At 37.9% G+C, this 17,871-nt stretch overlaps 1 protein-coding gene and 2 long non-coding RNA genes across 14 annotated transcripts in view; 2 read left to right on the forward strand and 1 right to left on the reverse strand.

The window, feature by feature from the left end:
• Positions 1 to 5,913: 5,913 nt before the first annotated feature.
• On the forward strand, positions 5,914 to 7,704 carry LOC147842354 (uncharacterized). The gene is made up of 2 exons (XR_015499388.1): positions 5,914 to 6,348; positions 6,393 to 7,704. It is a non-coding gene; the product is annotated as an uncharacterized LOC147842354 (long non-coding RNA).
• Positions 7,705 to 8,431: 727 nt separating this feature from the next.
• Positions 8,432 to 11,520, forward strand: LOC147842355 (uncharacterized). Its single transcript, XR_015499387.1, has 2 exons — positions 8,432 to 11,020; positions 11,285 to 11,520. It is a non-coding gene; the product is annotated as an uncharacterized LOC147842355 (long non-coding RNA).
• Positions 11,521 to 12,225: 705 nt separating this feature from the next.
• The window catches only part of lypd6b (LY6/PLAUR domain containing 6B), a 48,414-nt gene continuing 42,768 nt past the window's right edge, over positions 12,226 to 17,871 (reverse strand). For 6 of the 12 annotated variants that reach the window (XM_087266544.1, XM_087266540.1, XM_087266539.1 and 3 more), the window contains one exon: positions 12,226 to 15,125. In XM_087266544.1, the coding sequence (XP_087122670.1) occupies positions 14,955 to 15,125 (171 nt within the window). In that variant the 3' untranslated portion in view covers positions 12,226 to 14,954. 12 annotated transcript variants of the gene reach the window in all.

Genomic DNA, 17,871 nt, shown 5'->3' on the forward strand with positions numbered 1-17,871 from the left:
GTAGAAATCGAAAGATAAATCCTCTCACGCAGGCTCAGTATGTACATTCTAGTTGCAGTCAACTGTTTCAAAAGTTTGCACTTAGATATTGTTTGATAATATTAGCAGGTTTGGCATGCTGTTCAGGGAGAGAACCCTGAGCTCGGAGATAATCAAGTCCAGGGCTCCCATCTGGTCTAACATGTAGAGGGCTTCGAGATCAGGTAGTTCTGGAGAGCTCCCCCTGGTAAAGGAGGAAAAGGGGGAGATAGGGTGGATGGGGGGATTCTTCAAAAAACGAAGATAAGGGAGTAATACTAGAAAGGCTATTTATTGTGAGTTTGGAATAATCCCATTGGCTTACTAATAATTACAGATGAGAGACCAGCCGAGATCACATGCTCCTCTCCAAATTAGTTTGTGAAACTTTCTGTTTGGTGTGTTCACACATAGATTTTTAGTCTAGATGGGACAACCTGATCTCACAAAGAAATTTAAATACATTGTTAAAAAAATGTGTCTAGGGTGCCAAAAAAAAAAACTGTAAAATATCGGCTGTTAAATTACAAACATTTGCCGTAAAATAACAGACGATAAATTACAGAAAATTTACCTGAAACTTAAATTTAAGGAAATTTCTGTAATTTAACATCCGTTATTTTAAGGTAAAATGTCTGTAATTTAATGGCCGTTATTTAACTGTGTATTTTACATTTTGTCAGTTCAGTGGCTTATTCATAAAAATTTGTACGAGTTCAGTGGTACAAAAATGTACAATTTTAAACCCTACCCCACCCCCTAAACCCAGCCATCCCCAACCCACCCCACTCAAATGCATATGAATTAGCCACTAAATCAAAAAGTTACAAATTGCCCCCTGAGATTGTGTTGGATGGGACCAGACACACCAACAGGAGGCAACAACAAAGTTCATTATCACTGTTAATTCTTTCATTCCATTGATATTTCAAACGTAAGGCCTCAATCCGGATTTATAGGCATTCATTTTGCTGTATATGTATTTTTGACTCTCAAAGTGCCAAAGTAGCCATTGACCTGCATTACATAAATCACCAAGGAGGAACACAGTTTCAGCTAAAAATATTCCTTTAAAGAAAAAGGTATCGTCTTGAATGCCCCAAGGGTAAATACATTTTCATTTTTTAGGTTTTACTATCCCTTTAATGTGAGGCTCTGCTCTAGGGGAAAGATTTTGAGACTGTATTATGTTAATACTTTCTTTATAAGACCACATAAATAGGTCTAGGTTTTCTGCGTTCCTGAAGCCTGTCTGAAAATAGAGCTGCTGTAAACACAGAGTTAAAGTGAACAAACAGATCAGACTGTCATTGTCATTTCTGCCTCAGGCTGTACAGCTGCAAACCCACACCAGCACTCAGTACAGCCTGGCACACTCACGCATGTTTTTAAGAAAACACTGAAATCAGTTGTTGAGATGATTTGTGTTGAGGTTTCTCAAATGATCCCGATTCAGGATTTATTCTGTCTGCAAACCTACTTCCTGCTATCAAGGACTAAATCCCTCAACATTTTCTCTTGTGCCAAGTCAAAACTGTGTTGATGAGTTGACAGTCATTACTATTACTCATCACAGCCATGTTATGCTCTCCACTTCCAGAGGGAATAACACACCTGTTATGTCCTCTTACCTGTCACCAGGCATCTAGTTGAGTTGGTTGGCATGCGAGAGACTCATAATCATCTCAGACTGAGTGAACTGGTTCGCTTTGAGGATGTTTTCTACAGGGACGGTGGTGAATGCAGGACTGCCTCTGGCGTGATTCAATCATTCACGCTGGTCTCTTCAAGGAGCTCCGACCTTTTCCTCTACATGTCAATCATTTCCACATAATGCCCATCTGCAAAAGAGGATTTACAGATGAAATGCTGGTAGCAATTCTGCATTCCTGCTACTAACATCTTACGCCAGCTCTTTTCCCCTCTGCTTTCATCTACAGTCATGTCTTAGACATTTGCTTTAGGTGTTTTTTGCTGTACTGTACTCATATATACTAGTACATTACATTGAACTTTCATTTAGAGGGATAGTTCATGCAAACAATGGCAGTTCATTTACTCATCGTCTTGTCCATCCAAAAGTCTTTCGTATATATTTCGTACAAAAAATGAAGTCAGTTTTAAAATTCTACCACTTTTGTCTAATCTGTAATCAATGCTTTCAAGCTCTACAAAATGCTGAGTTGTTTTAACCCAATGTTGTGTCATGGATAAACCCAACCATTGGGTTGAAGAGTGTTATTTAAATTTAAATAAAAAAACAAACCCAATATTGGGTTTATGCAAAAAAGTACAGTATTAAGACATAAAAAAGTAATCTAATTTAATTTAAGCCATTCAAAAGACATGGCTGCCTTCTTCACATATACAATGTCAAACTTATACAACTTACAATGTCAAACAGAAACTCAATCCTGTGTGAATATGGTTTCACTTTGCAATTTTGTGTGAACTAACCCTTTGAAATATATCAATGAGGATTTATGACTATGAAAAGTGTATAAATCACCTATCAAAGCATATGCATTTCAGGTGCTTATCCATAGTATTGCTTAGTGTCCACAATACACAATCTGAATCCAAACTCTATTCTTGGTTCCTAAACGTTTGCCGAGAACAGGTCAACAGGGGCCAAGTATGTACTTTCCATCAGCCTCAAGTTATTTCTTCTTCATGTTGAAAGGTTTGCTGGCAACGCAGGGGGTGTAAGATCTCAGCAAGTCTTCAAACTTCACAGAAACTGCTTTTCACATGTGCTTAAAGATCACAGAGCGAGATCCACCTGTCCTCTCCCGTCAGCTGCACGTCAGCTTTATGCCAGAGCTTTGAGTCTCTACTTTAAGACCAGTCAAACGTTTTTGCACAATCAATTCTTTTTTTTTCTTTACTTTACATAATGCACAAAGTGAATTGAATCTACTTGAGTAAGTGAATACCAACATTGTCGACGTTAGCCTGGGCCATATTTACTTATGTTTGGAATGAAAATAAAGGATAAAGTACAATGCATTTAATGGATTGTAGTATTGTTAAACAACATGTTTTCTGTTGAGCTAAGCTGTCTTTCTGACAGAAAAAAATATACAGCATGTTGCATTATAATTACCTACAGTTTATCAAACCCTCAGCCTCATTTACAGCAGCATTGAATACTCAACCCCTGAACTGAATTTAAAAAATGACACTATATAAAATATATTTAACAGCAGCAGATATCCTAGAAGTGATAAATGCTTCACGTGTTAAGCCCTGTTTTTAAGCTGTTAAGCCAATTTGTTTTAAAATAATTTTTATTTATTAACTGAAAGTCTATAATCAACATAATCACTTTAAAAATAGTGGACTGTTTTAACGCAATGTTGTGTAAAATATGGACAAATCTAACCTTTGGTTTAAAGAGTGTAATTTTATTTTAACTGAGAAAAAAAGAACAACATTTTAGGTAAAAACAAAACCTGAACACATTCAATTGGAAGTAAAATTTGTTTCTGGGCGCATTATAAGTGCAGAGAAAGCCTGCATAAAAGCAATGAATTATATTAAATACAAGCAAATTAACAATGCACCTTAATTGACCTCAGTGCTAAATGTGTCTATTATACAATACTTAAGACTATGGAGATTTCTGGGACTGTGCTCAACATGGTTCAAATTTTACCATAAGTTGAAGTCAACATCCATTTCACATGGAGTCCCACAAGACTCTATTCATGGATCACTGTTGATTAATCTGTAATATGCTTCCCCGAGCCAAATAATCATAAAGAGGCAAATCAGCTTATTATGATCTCAAAAATATCTGATCTCGAAAATATATTCTGATGTCAAGACTTGGAGACACTTGTTCATGCCTTGCTTTTCACTGTAATGGACTCACTGGTCTTCCCAGCTGTAACCTATACAGCATGCCCTGCCAGAATTCTGACCAGAAAATCAGAGCACATCACAATTGTCATCAGATGGTTGCAATGGCATCCTGCAGCTGTTAGAATACTCTTTACAGTTTCATAAGTTTCCCCCATAGTTCAAAGTCATGCGCTACAGGTGAATCGAATAAGCTAATTGGCCATAGTGTATGTGTGTGAGTGAGAGTGTATGGGTTATTACCCAGTGATGGGTTGTGGCTGGGAGGGCTGCGTGAAACATAGGCTGGAGAAGTTGGTGGTAGCTTCCGCTGTGGCAACCCTTGATTGATAAATGAATTAATAAAATGAATGAATGAATAAACATGAGACTGGTTTTGTGGTCCAGGGTCACATGTGCACTACATAGATGACATGCAGGTCATTAAATTCAGTTCAGTCTGAATTAGCAAGTGAGTTCCCTCAAAACAAAGTGGGTTTCCTTTTACCTACTGCCACCCGCAGCTGGAATAGACCATAAATGAATAAACATCTGTGCGGATTCACTGTTCTCTCAGTAGCCATTTAACATCATTTTACTGAGATGATGTCTTGCATTCACAAACAATAAAGGCCACTGCTCTACAATCCATCAGAATTATTTTCCCACCATTGTATTTTTATGCCCTGTTGACTAAGTGCCATCAAGAGCACAGAGCTCCGAGGTCTGGTTCATTCAGGTTTGAGAGGTCAGATCCTTACGGAGAAGAAAATCTCTCTGGAAACACTGCCGTCTGCCAATTAGTGCAGTGACTCTAGCCCTGCCGAGGAATGTTAAGCCTCGCTGGATGTCACTGAGCACATACACAAGCCCACAAAACAGCCGAGACCTATTCACATTACAGGACAGGACAGATCCAGAGATCAAATGCGGACAGAGTTGTGATGTTGGGATTATCACAAGAGCTACGTCCCAAATAGAGCATTTGTGGTGCAGTATAGAGGGATTTTACATCATATTGTTCACTTTTCTCATAATTTTTATAGCAGTGTGTAACATGTGATTGGCAAAATTAGCTTAAAAAACAGACTTCAAACAGATTTCAAGAAGACATTCATCAGTTATCAGTAACAGCCATCAACACACTTTCCCAGTTAATTGATTAGTTTAAGAATGGCATGACTTTGTTTGCATTTCAGGTTTTCTAAAATGTTGTTTAAAGATAAAAATGAGGATTTTTAAAATAAAAATGTACTAATTTGCAGATATTTTAACTTTTTTTGGCTTAAAAAAAAAAAAAAACAGAGCATTTTTATTGCAAAAGTTCTGTGCTATTGATAGCTTTCGTTTCTTTTGCCGAAGATCATGACCAGCGCATCCAATCACGAGTCACTTCCTTTACAAGCAGAACACAGTTATTGAAGACGCCTGTGAGGAGACACCATCCATCACCAGACTTCAATGAAGCACAAATTGACAAGGCGCCACCATTAAAAACAAGAGCAGGAATGAAGGTTGTCCATTGTTTGAGAGTAGTAAATGCCACTCGGGAAATGAAGGTTGTTTTTGTGCTACTCCTATAACTTAAAAGTCACTCTTTTGACCCAATGCATCAATAGATAATCCAATAATTGATTAATTTAATCATGTCAATTTTCTTTTAAATTAATAGGCACAATGGGGGCTTTCCAGTAAGGCCTAAATGACTTCTCTTCAAATTTACAGTGAGTCAGTGACATTATACTAAAGGGAATATACAGGGTAAAACATTGAAATCCATTGTTTCACTTTTATTAAAATGCTACAGCAGTGCTATTTATTATATAGTACAGAAGCCACTGTAGATTTTATTAGATAAAATTAATTCAAATTTGTATTTTATTTTTGGAAAATGTGCAATTATGACAAATTAATTAATAACTCTAGACATACAGCTAAATTCAGAATTATTATTTTTCGTTTTTAAATATTTCCCAAATGATGTTTAACAGAGCAAGGAAATTTTCACAGTATGTTCAATAATATTTTTTTCTTCTTATTTGTTTTTTTTTCAGCTAGGATAAAAGCAGTTTTTAATTTTTTAAACACAATTTAAAGGACAAATTTATTTGCTCCTTTAAGCATTTTTTTCAATAGTTTACAGAACAAACCATCATTATACAAAAACTGCCTAATGACCCTTACCTGCCTATAACCTAATTAACCTAGTTAGGCCTTTAAATGTCACTTTAAGCTGTATAGAAGTGTCTTGAAAAATATCTAGTAAAAAATTATTTACTGTAATCATGGAAAATATAAATCAGTTATTGGAAATAAGTTATTAAAATTATTATGATTAAAAATGTGTTGAAAAAATCTCTCCGTTAAACAAAATTGGGGGAAAAATGAACGGGGGCTAAAAATTCAGGGGGCTTAATTATTCTTACTTCAACTATGTTAATAAGATGCAAAGCAATGTGTGCTCATGTTTCACTTGAAGGAAATCATGTTATTTTTCATAAATCTCGCTTTGATTATACACAGCTACTCAGCTAACATGAAAACGACTGATATATTTCCTAGTTCCTCTGAAAGGCCCGCCCTCAAGTGACTCTGATTGATCATCATCATGTGCTGCAAATCGGCTCCACGTCACGCCCATACAAGCAAGCGCGTTTTGTGTAAACAGTCAACAAGTGTCTGCAACGAGTGAAAATGGGATGCGGCTCCTTTAAGAGAGTGTTTGTGTGCCGTTGTGTGTGTGTGTGTTTATACTATGAACTATCTGTAACACGAGAAGCGCATGTGCGTGAGACCGATGTTTATTTTTATTTTTCTCTCATGCTCGGATTAAGTTATTTTCTGTGGTGACGCAGGTGACAGAATAAAGCACAATATGTGGGATGAGACCTGTGTGAGCATTGATTGATTCTTTTTTTTTTGCTGCTACACTCCAGATAGGAGAGCATTGCTGTATTTTTTTTTTAACTCAATGCTTTACAGGACATTTTTCACACATATCCGGAATATGCCTGTGTAAGTAACATGAATCGTTCACATATCTTTTGTGACTTCATTGTCTGAGATGTAAAACGCATGGAAAAGCTGCCGATAGAAAAACTGCCATCACACACAGAGAGACGCACGTGCTGTGCGTGTATGTGTGTTTACAAAAGTTTGACTGATAAATATGGATTTGTAGCTAAATCGTTGGCGGTGACGAACATCATTTCCTGTTGTTTACATCTTTGTTACAACATACCGTTAAGGCTAGACACTGGACAATTTATGATCAATTTTTTTTAATAATTAAAAACACTTACAGGTCGTGGCTCAGAGTTCACAGCGTATCCTTGCTCCATCTTTGAGGAGATTTTAGCCGAATCCAGCACTGAACTGGGAGAGATTCTGGAAGCTGCGTTTTGTCAAATCATGCTTGCTGTGTATTTTATAGTTCTCTGGAACATAATTAATATTGAACTGTAAGCACTTCCGTGTTTGGGTCGTGTCATTTAGAAGCCCAAATACAGAAACAGAGAAGCTCTGTGGAAATAGCAGGATGGCATTTCTCCCTCTGCTGTGACGTTACAGCGCCTCTGGCCACGGGCCTTAGCTGCGCAGTGTGGCTGCACAGTAAACGAACCTTTGTGATTTCACAGGGGGCGGAAGTTTTTTTTGTGGTTCCCGAAATTCGTTCATTGTAGACTTTGCTAACCTAACTCTGTAAAAATCAAGGTCTCCCTTTGCATTGAACTTTGAGTGTCTTACATTCAGAGATGCTGTTTATGTTTACACAGCTACATTACACATAAACTACAGTTTAAATTATGAAATCGTAGTGGACCACCCCTTTAACAACAAAAAGCAATATATCAAATGTGAGGATAGATACATGATTAAACTGGACGTAGCAATAACATTTTCTACAGCTTATATAAAAAGTAAAAAATGAGAAAGGGAGAGAGATATAGAAATAATAATAAAAAAATGAATGATTGATGTACAATAGTATTAATGATACTAATCATATACATTAATATCATTTGAAAAATGTGCTGAGTTTCCTGTTTTATGTGTATGTGTACTTATTTTTTCAATAACATCTTATATTTTAAGTAATTAAACTCTTATTTATTTTTTATTTAATGCCATAAAAAATTTATTTGAGTAAATCCTAAAAATAATTCAGAAACTACTGAATTTTGTAATTTACACGTTTTTTTGTTTTGTTACTAACAACAATAAATGTCATAATCTATCAAATTCATAAAACCTGATGATATGTTACTCAGTTTGGTTTGGAAAGTTATAATATGGCACCTGCGGGGGAAACTGAAAAAATATGTAAAGGTGTGCTGCGCATATGCCTAATGTTATGTTGTTATTGCTTAATGATTTGACATATTTAACATTAATTATTAACAATTTAAATAATGTTTTTTCTAGCTATAAAATTTCAAAGTTTAGTATGATTCAACTGGAAATTTTGAAGAGATTTATAATACTAATCGTTGCATTCTATTCTACCGTATTATAACTTGCTTTTTACCCATTCGTGAGGTCTTCAGGTCTGCTAGCCTGCCCACTGTATTGCACGTGGATGAGCTTTGCACAGACTGGGCTCTGAATACTAAAGACACAGGCGGTGCGGATGAGCACAGTGCCGCTGATACTGTTTTCCTCAATGGGAGACAAATGACTCTTCAAAGCCTGAAAGTGACAGACTCCAACTCCACGCCTAATAAAACCAGAACAAAGACAGCCAGCAGCCAGAGCAAACTGCACACACGACGCTCACACATGCACAGGATGGTTTTCGTGTTTTATGGGGACTTCGCATAGACGAGAGGATTTTTTTTTTTAGTTTCTGGTCAGGCTGAATATTGTGCCTATTTACTCAAGAGGACCACAAAATGTCCCCACAAGGTCAAAAATTAATGGTATTAATTTTGTGAATATAAAATTAGGCTAGTGAATATGAGGATTAGGCACCACATGCCCGCACTCACTCACTCACACACATACACACACAGGACAGACTGACACACACACTTTAACTTCATGAGTAACAGAACCCAAATCTCATTTCCTCTGCAGTGGTTTTGGAGGAAGAGCCATATGTCATGTTTGGTCTGGAAAAGAAAAAGCCTCATTATTCCAGACAGCAGTGATTATTAATGGTCCTCAGCTTTGTGTCCTACACCGAGATCCTCTTGGGAATGTTTTTATTGTTCTCGCAGCTCCGCCAGGGGGGAGCTGCTCTTTTGTACTGCTAGAGGTTCAGCTTCCTGCTCCAAACTCTCAACCTGAGCATCTCGTGTGAAAAGACAGAGCTGTTCTCAGATCAGCAGGGAAGGAATTTTAAAAACACAGCCCCGCTGCTTGTATACAAAAAGCACAGCGGTGTGCTATGGAGTAAAGAGATGAGGAACCGTTTACGCACTTAATCAAGCCGATGAAAGTAAACAAGACGATTTATCATAACTCACTTCATCATGAGAAGCAGCACTGCCTCACTGTATGGTTTGAAGATAAATGATTGGTGTCCAGCTCTTCCATTTCATTAGTTGCGGTGACTTCTACAGTAATAATAATATCCTGTTTCTTTTTATTTTAAAGGCACAGTATAATTTTCGCCACTAGAGGGCACGTATTCACAACAAACAAAGGCATAGTTATAATGCGGTGACTGATGGTGGAATCATAAGAATTGTGGTCTTCATTACATCCTATATGGGACTCCTGCAGCAATCATTTTTCTGGATAAGCTTAAGGGTGCTTTCACATCTGTAGTTTGCTTTATTTGGTCCGGACCAGGGGTAATAAATGATACATTGTTGCATTTTCTGTCGTCTTTGGGTCGTTTTTACACCACAATAATTGCTTTGGTCCGAACCAGTTGAAAAGAACCAAAGTGCACTCATCTGACAAAATCCACATCTCTCAATGGCCAGATGTTGTTGAACATAGTTCCTAAACTGCTTATTGATTAGTCAGAATTCACATGCGGGAAAATGCCAACGATCCATCAGGTAATGTTTCTCTGTCTCTCTCTCTCTCTGTTGATAAAGCGCTGTCAACAAATGATTTTCTGTCATATCCCATAATGTACATCGCATCAGTCTACAGCAGCTGGATTAGTCCAAAAGGCGCAGTACTTTTTGCGGTTGGGTCTGTTTTAGTTCGGATCATATTCTCAACACAAACAAACCACTCCAGGGTTCGTTTGAAAGCGTACCGAGTCCACTCTTCAAGCAGGTCTCGGTAGGCTTTTTTGGTCCGCTTTTGGTGCACACTCGAGTACGATTGCTGTATTCACACCTGCCCAAACGAACCACACCAAGAGGGAAAACGAACTCTAGTACAATTCAACCGAACTAAATAAGGCAGGTGTGAAAGCACCCTAAGTATTCACTACTTCTTATCATGGTAATATGAAGTAGAGTACGGCCGAAAGCTGTCGAAGCAAACTCTTGAAGAATTACTGAGACGAGCTGAGACTGAGACTATCACTGAGACTAGCATAAAAACAGCCTGCAAGCAGCAGAGCTTTAATTATACCACAGTCCACAACTTCAAGTTCTTCTGGTCATGATCAGATGAAGAAGAAGCTGACCTGTTTTATCATGCTAAATATATTTTAGGTTTCTTTTATAATGCTGCTGCTCTGTGCATTACTGTAAGCGTCTATGATATTTGCCTGTTTTCTACAAAACCAAACTGTAAATAGAGTGTGTGTAACTTCAATAGTATTACTACACAGTCCATGTAGATCCATAAAACTTTTTATTTCACATCTCTTTGAAACAGTTGTGATAATGCAACATACTGTTAGTCAGCAACATATATCCATTAACACTGTTCTAGTATTTTTGTTTTATTAAAAAAATAACTTATTGTGGCTTTAATATACACTGATTTTAGAGTCATTTAAATTTTTTCGTAAACAAATAAAATTTGCAATTTTAAGGACAAAATATAATTGTGATTTTCTTTACATTTTACAAGTGGCTAAAACAGTGGCTTATTTTTTTCTTTCATATTGAGGTCTAAATCTGAGTGAATCTCATGATAATAATATTAAAATATAATGTAACGTTAATGTTTTACCGGCAGCTCTCTGCAACTCACACAAGGGTTGCGGTCGCCCACTGAAGCTAAACAGGGCTGATCCCAGTCAGTATCTGAAAATCCAACACAATCTCACGGCAATTCGTAACTTTTTCATTTAGTGGCTAATTCGTATGAATTCGTACGATCTAATTCGTACAATTTAGAACGATTTGCTTTTCCCCCAATGACGGTTGGGGTTAGGGGTGGGGTTAGGTGCCACGCCTCCTTTTTAAAATCGTATCATTTCGTACGACTGAAATCGTACGAATTCGTACGAATTAGCCACTAAACTGGCAAAACGTAAAATAGTTACGTTTTCTCGTGAGATCAGGCTGGAAAATCTAGGTTGCTCCTGGAAGTAGTGTTAGTGAGATCAACAGGGGGCGTTCAACCTGCAGTCTGTGTATGAGTCCTAAAGCCCCAGTATTGATGGGGACTCTATACTGCTTAGTGAGTGCCACCTTTCACAAGAGAGGTTACACCGAGGTCCTGCTGACTCTGTGGTCATTAAAAATCCCAGAATATCCTTTGGGGAAAAAAAAAAAAAAAAAAAAAAAAAAAAAAGAGTAGGGGTTTAACTCCTGGCCAAATTTGCCCACTGGCCTCTTTCCATCATGGCCTCTTAACTATCCCCATATTATAATTGGTTTCATATTACTTCAATATGGCTGTCGTTGCGTCATCCAGGTGGATGCTGCACACTAGTGGTGGATGAGGAGATTCCCCCTTAAAAGGTGTAAAGGAGTGTCCAGCAAACAATAATTAAAGAAATTATGTTCGATTGATGTTGATTTGCCAAATATGATCTTGCTGTTAATGGTAAAACAATGCTGGGATTTAAGCAAACTAAATGACTGAAGAAATATGCCATTTGTCACCAGAGCGTCTGTCATTTCACCTAGGGGATACTTACACAACAAATTCAAAAACTAAAGAGCTTTTACCCTCCAGTTACATGAAAATGGCATTTTGGGGGCCTAAAAAGTGTTTTCCGCAAGTTAAAGATGATTTAGATATCAATATCATCTTTGCGTAAGTGACAGAAATGCAGTTTTGTGGAAAACATGGGATAATGCATGTATGTATTAAATGTTCAGTCTCTAGGCATGACAACAAAACAGCAGTGGCAAGATTATTGTGGATTGTGTCTTCAGATGAGCCTATTATTGCAGTAAGATCAATAACATGCTTTTAGAAAAAACACAGGGTCCATTTTCATTTCATGCTTGCTTGACTTTGAAGAAGAAATAATAGTAATAGGACACGTTACAGTTTAAGTAATTTTTCAAATTTATTAAATAACACTGCTTTATTTTTTTCTTATAAAAAAGTGTTTGCAGAAGTCAAAACAAAATAACCTCAAAATATGCTTAATTTATTAATTAGTGCTTTGCGTGAGGCAGATTCATGTTCTCAAAGCACTGACATTTATGCAGCAATCCAGACTTCTTTCAAAGACATTCACACTGTTTAGCCAACTAGAACAACCTATCCCGCGTCCTCTCATTGATGCGCTTGGCCTGTGTGACAGAATCTGGGAGCAAAGCCACAGGACGTCCCACACAGACACTTCCAATGCTCAGCGTAAGCCTCAATTTGCTCAATACAAATCCACTGAGGCAGCACAAGTGAAATCCACTGCTTCTGCTGCTAAATGCTATGACTGTTTTTCTGTCCTATTTAGCTCCACATTAGTAAGCAGTAAGCTGTGGCAGATTTCCATTGACAGACCTTTGTGACACGGCTTACTCCCGTAAAAGCAGTTTCTCCACCACTGGAGTTACAGTTTTGCTGGTTAGGACAATACACTGCAAAAAAAGATGAATGACACACCTCCACTTTCTTTCACTGTCGAAAATGAAAGGTAAAATATCCCAATTTGGCCACTGTCATCTTTTGAATTTGGATCCAGAGTCTGCATATAAAATATTTGAATAGTTTTGATTATATACCCGAGTCCAACTGTTTTTGGAGGATTTTAAAAAGTGTAAAATTGGACTGAAGCGCAAGGTATACTCCATTTGTTGTTTTTTTTTACTTGACACATGAGCACTAAAATATTCAAACTAGTACATTTGCCCCTTTCACACAGTGATACCGGTAAATATCCGGAAAATTTCCGGAAAGACTTTACCGGTATATTCAAAAAAGCGCTGTTCACACAGACGAGGACGTTACGGAATTTTCAGGAAAAGAGCATTCACACATCCATTCCAAAATACCGGTAAATTTTGACATCATTCACCACAAATGAGCTTTAAACGGCTGCGCTTGTGTTTGTAAACATTTGACTAAATTACAAACTCTGTGGATGATCAATATTGTGAACAACTTTCGCAGGATCACTTTCGCATGTCGAGATGTTCATAATATGTGCGTGTGCAGGCGCTCACAGGCTGTTTCACAGGCACACGCAAAGCTTGAAGGTAAACAAACAACGGCTTATTATAAGCATCTCATCGATGATTATTTACACAGTTGGCATTAAGAAGAACATATAAACGTGACCTGACTAACTTCTAGCAGCTAAATGTGTCTGGAAAAATATTCAAAGGCTTTTATTCTCACAAACCGCGCGGACGTAAATGCGTCTGACTGTTGTGATTGGCTAAAGCAGACGTCTCACGTCAGCACGTTCTAGACGTGCACGCGCTTATTATGGCAATCTTCCATCTGAATTCACACAGCGCAGCATTCCGGCAAATTGCCGGTAATGTTACAACTTCTCTTTCCGGAAAATTGCCAGAACGAATTTAGCGGTATTTTCAAAAAGGACCTGTTCACACATACAACCTTTGCCGGCAATTTTCCGGAAAGGTTGTATGTGTGAAAGGGGCTATTGTCTGTGCTTTTTCTGGCAAAAAGAGCAATTAAAAGTGTCTCTGAGCCTGATTCAGCATCAATATATAATATAACATACAAAATAAGTAGGGCAAAAACAATTCCAAGGGCACGTCTGAGCTAAGGGCGACATGGTGGCTAAAGCCTAGTTTATACTTCTGCGTCGAGTGATCGGCATCACCCACGGAGCATGCCTTGCGAGCAGTCGTGCATTCATACTTCCGCGTGCTGTTTGTGTTGCTCTGCAATAACACTTCTGAAACACTAGCTGGCAGTAGGTTTTTATGTGTTGAGTTTCTTTGCTGGTGTTTTGTTTTTTTCTAAATGCTACCTTAAAGTACAAGTGGCTCATTTTGAGGCAGGAACTGGTGGATGTGCAACAACTTTAATCCTAAGGTAAACACAAAACAAAACTTTCCACCTGGAGCTCCTTCACGGGACTCGACACTTGTAAACACTCGCTCCAATGTGTTCGCGCGGCTCTCGTCCCACCAACACTTGTCATCGCTACCAAGCCGACCAATCTATGCTTCGCAGTGACGTGTAGTTACATTTTTGAGAGGTGCGCTTCAGCCACGGCGAGGGCTATGCGATCACACGTAGGAGCATACGTGTGTGCGCTCGACACAGATGTATAAATCAGCCTTTTGTGGCTATCACGACTGCCTCACAGCAAGTAGAATCAGTCTCTGCTTGTACATTGATATTTTTGTGACACTAAATTTTGATGGTGAAACCGAAGCATAAAAAAGTATACTTTGAATTAGGATAAATCAGCCTGGGCGGACTCAAAATACTGTCAAACTCACTGTTCACTACTTTATAAACAGTAAACACGATTGTTTTGGCCATCATATTACAGATCCAGATCCACTAGAGATGACCTTCTTCTAATGGCGCCATATGGAGCCACTGCCTTGATGTGATTTCCCTGCAACTCCATTTGATTAGTAACTGTTCAGTCATCGTTGAGCCCATAATTAAGGCGGTGGATTTCAAATAACATTCTGACCCCACATTCGGTCCTGCAGCATCCTGCTGATGGATAGCATTCTCCAGCACGATATTGCTGTGGCCTTGAAGAATCATCCATCTGTAACAATATTCCAGTGTGGATGACATCCCCTTTGTCTGTTTATCAGCAGCGAGCAGTTTCAGGATCAGAGTGGCATGAGTCCAGAGAGAGCGGGAATCAGCAGGATCACTGAATGCCAGCTCCTGAAAGTGGCTGATGCAGAACTGTGGGCTCGTCTCTGAGCAAACACTGCATTGCTTTGATTGGTTGGCAGCTCTACATTACAAACCATTCCCTCGCAGCAAGATACACACTCCTGCAAGACAAAATCACATTTTATTTAGCTTTTTTCCTCTGTTAAGGTTAAGTTGGTTAGATGTGTTTTGAAGAATGGCTGCTGGTATAAGATGGTTTTTAGCTTGTCATGAGTTGGCTTAATCTGGTATTTAGCTGGTTCTAATGGCAAGTCTACATGATGATTTAAAAAATATCTGCGATCGCCACGGTTTTCACACTGCAAGTGTCTTGGGGTAGTAATCAGTTGCTGCAGTGCTCACGTTGTGTGATAGGTCAGCCTCAGAATGATACACACTGTCATGGGCGTAAATCTGATTTAACAGTAGGGGGGACAATAAATATAAAATTTCTTTCGAGCATTTTTTTGAAGGGAACACAAATAATACAGCCAAATATTACTAATAAAGATATGTCCCCGCAGTTAAAAATGGTTTCATTAGGCTGGCTTGTCAAAGCCAGACTACTGTTATCCTTTCTAAACTTATTAGGCTGGCTTGTGTAGCAAGCCAGACTACTGTTATCCTATTAAACTTATTATTATTTTTATTATTAATATTATTATTCTTCTTCTGAGACTAAAAATTAAACTCTATCTCCACCTAGACCTTTCAAGCTATGACCATCAAACTCGGGTCAGACCTCCGAACTATTCTGACTCGAGTTGCTATATCCTTTCCAACTGATCCGACTTTCGGTTTCCCGAAAAACGTCCCGGGACCGTCGGAAAAATCCCATAGACGTAACATTGGATCAAACTTTGTGACCTCATAACTCCGCATCAGAATGTCACACAGACTTCTAACTGGGCTCATTTAACTCAGACTATCAAACTGCCAATGACTGATCACCTTTAAACTTTCTGGCCACGCCCTAGCAACCACTTTTGGACCCTAGAAACCGTCCCATAGACTTCCATTGCAAAAGACTCTCATTGACTTTACATGGGATCAAACTTTGTGAGCTCATAACTCTGCATCAGACTGTCCTACAGACTAATGATTGAGCTCATTTAACTCAGTCTAGCCAGCAGCCAATCACTGATGCCCTTTTAACCTTCCAGCCACACCCTAACAACCAGATACTGCACCGTAGCAACTGTCCCATAGACTGCCATTAAAGAGGTTCAGACTGATATTGCCATGCTGCAGTGTGATAGAGACATGGGGGTTGTTTTTAACTGTTCATACTGGCAAGAAGCTTTGATACATCATCAGTCTAAGCTGTCAATCAACTCCATAGCAACAAAACAGACTAACCTAGCAACGATATAACAGCAGCTATATCTCAGCATCAGAACATCGTAGAGAGGCGGGGGTTGGCTTGTTTGACTCATGCTCGCACTCTATCTATCTATCTATCTATCTATCTATCTATCTATCTATCTATCTATCTATCTATCTATCTATCTCTAACTATCTATCTATCTATCTATCTATCTACCTCTATCTATCTATCTATATATATATATATATCTATCTCTAACTATCTATCTATCTATCTATCTATCTATCTATCTATCTATCTATCTATCTATCTATCTATCTATCTATCTATCTATCTATCTATCTATCTCTACCTATCTATCTATCTCTATCTATCTATCTATCTATCTATCTATCTATCTATCTATCTATCTATCTATCTATCTATCTATCTATCTATCTATCTATCTATCTATCTATCATGCTAAGAACATGCTAATTCATGCTAGAATCATGCTAGTTACATGCTAATTCATGCTAGAATCATGCTAGTCACATGCTAATTTATGCTAGAATCATGCTAGTCACATGCTAATTCATACTAGAATCATGCTAACAACATGCTAATTCATGCTAGAATCATGCTAGTCACATGCTAATTCATACTAGAATCATGCTAACAACATGCTAATTTATGCTAGAATCATGCTAGTCACATGCTAATTCATGCTAGAATGATGCTAACAACATGCTAATTCATGCTAGATTCATGCTAGTAACATGCTAATTCATGTTAGAATCATGCTAACAACATGCTAATTCTTGCTAGTAACATGCTAATTCATGCTAGACCCATGCTAACAACATGCTAATTCATGCTAGAATCATGCTAACAACATGCTAATTCATGCTAGAATCATGCTAACAACATGCTAATTCATGCTAGAATCATGCTAGTAACATGCTAATTCTTGTTAGAATCATGCTAACAACATGCTAATTCATGCTAGAATCATGCTAGTAACATGCTAATTCATGCTAGAAGCATGCTAACAACATGCTAATTCATGCTAGAATCATGCTAACAACTTGCTAAATCATGCTAGAATCATGCTAGTAACATGCTAATTCATGCTGGAAGCATGCTAACAACATGCTAATTCATGCTAGAATCATGCTAACAACATGCTATTTCACGCTAGAATCATGCTAATAACATGCTAATCTATCTTTCTATCTATCTATCTATCTATCTATCTATCTATCTATCTATCTATCTATCTATCTATCTATCTTTTCATACTTTTTAAAACTGTTTAAACTAAATAAACTATTACCGTCAGGCTTTCACAAGCCAGCCTCAAAGTTTGTTCTCAAACTTTAAGAATCTAGTTAGGCTGGCTTGTCAAAGCCAACCTACTGTTATCCTATTTAAACTTATTATTATTATTTTTATTTATTCTTCTTCTGAGACTAAAATTCAAAATCTATCTGCTCCTTGAACTTTCAAACTATTACCACCAAACTCACACCAGACCTCCAAACTGGTCTGACTCTTTATGC

This window comes from Danio rerio, chromosome 9 (assembly GCF_052040795.2).
Source record: "Danio rerio strain M-AB ecotype USA chromosome 9, GRCz13ab, whole genome shotgun sequence".
NCBI lineage: Eukaryota > Metazoa > Chordata > Actinopteri > Cypriniformes > Danionidae > Danio > Danio rerio.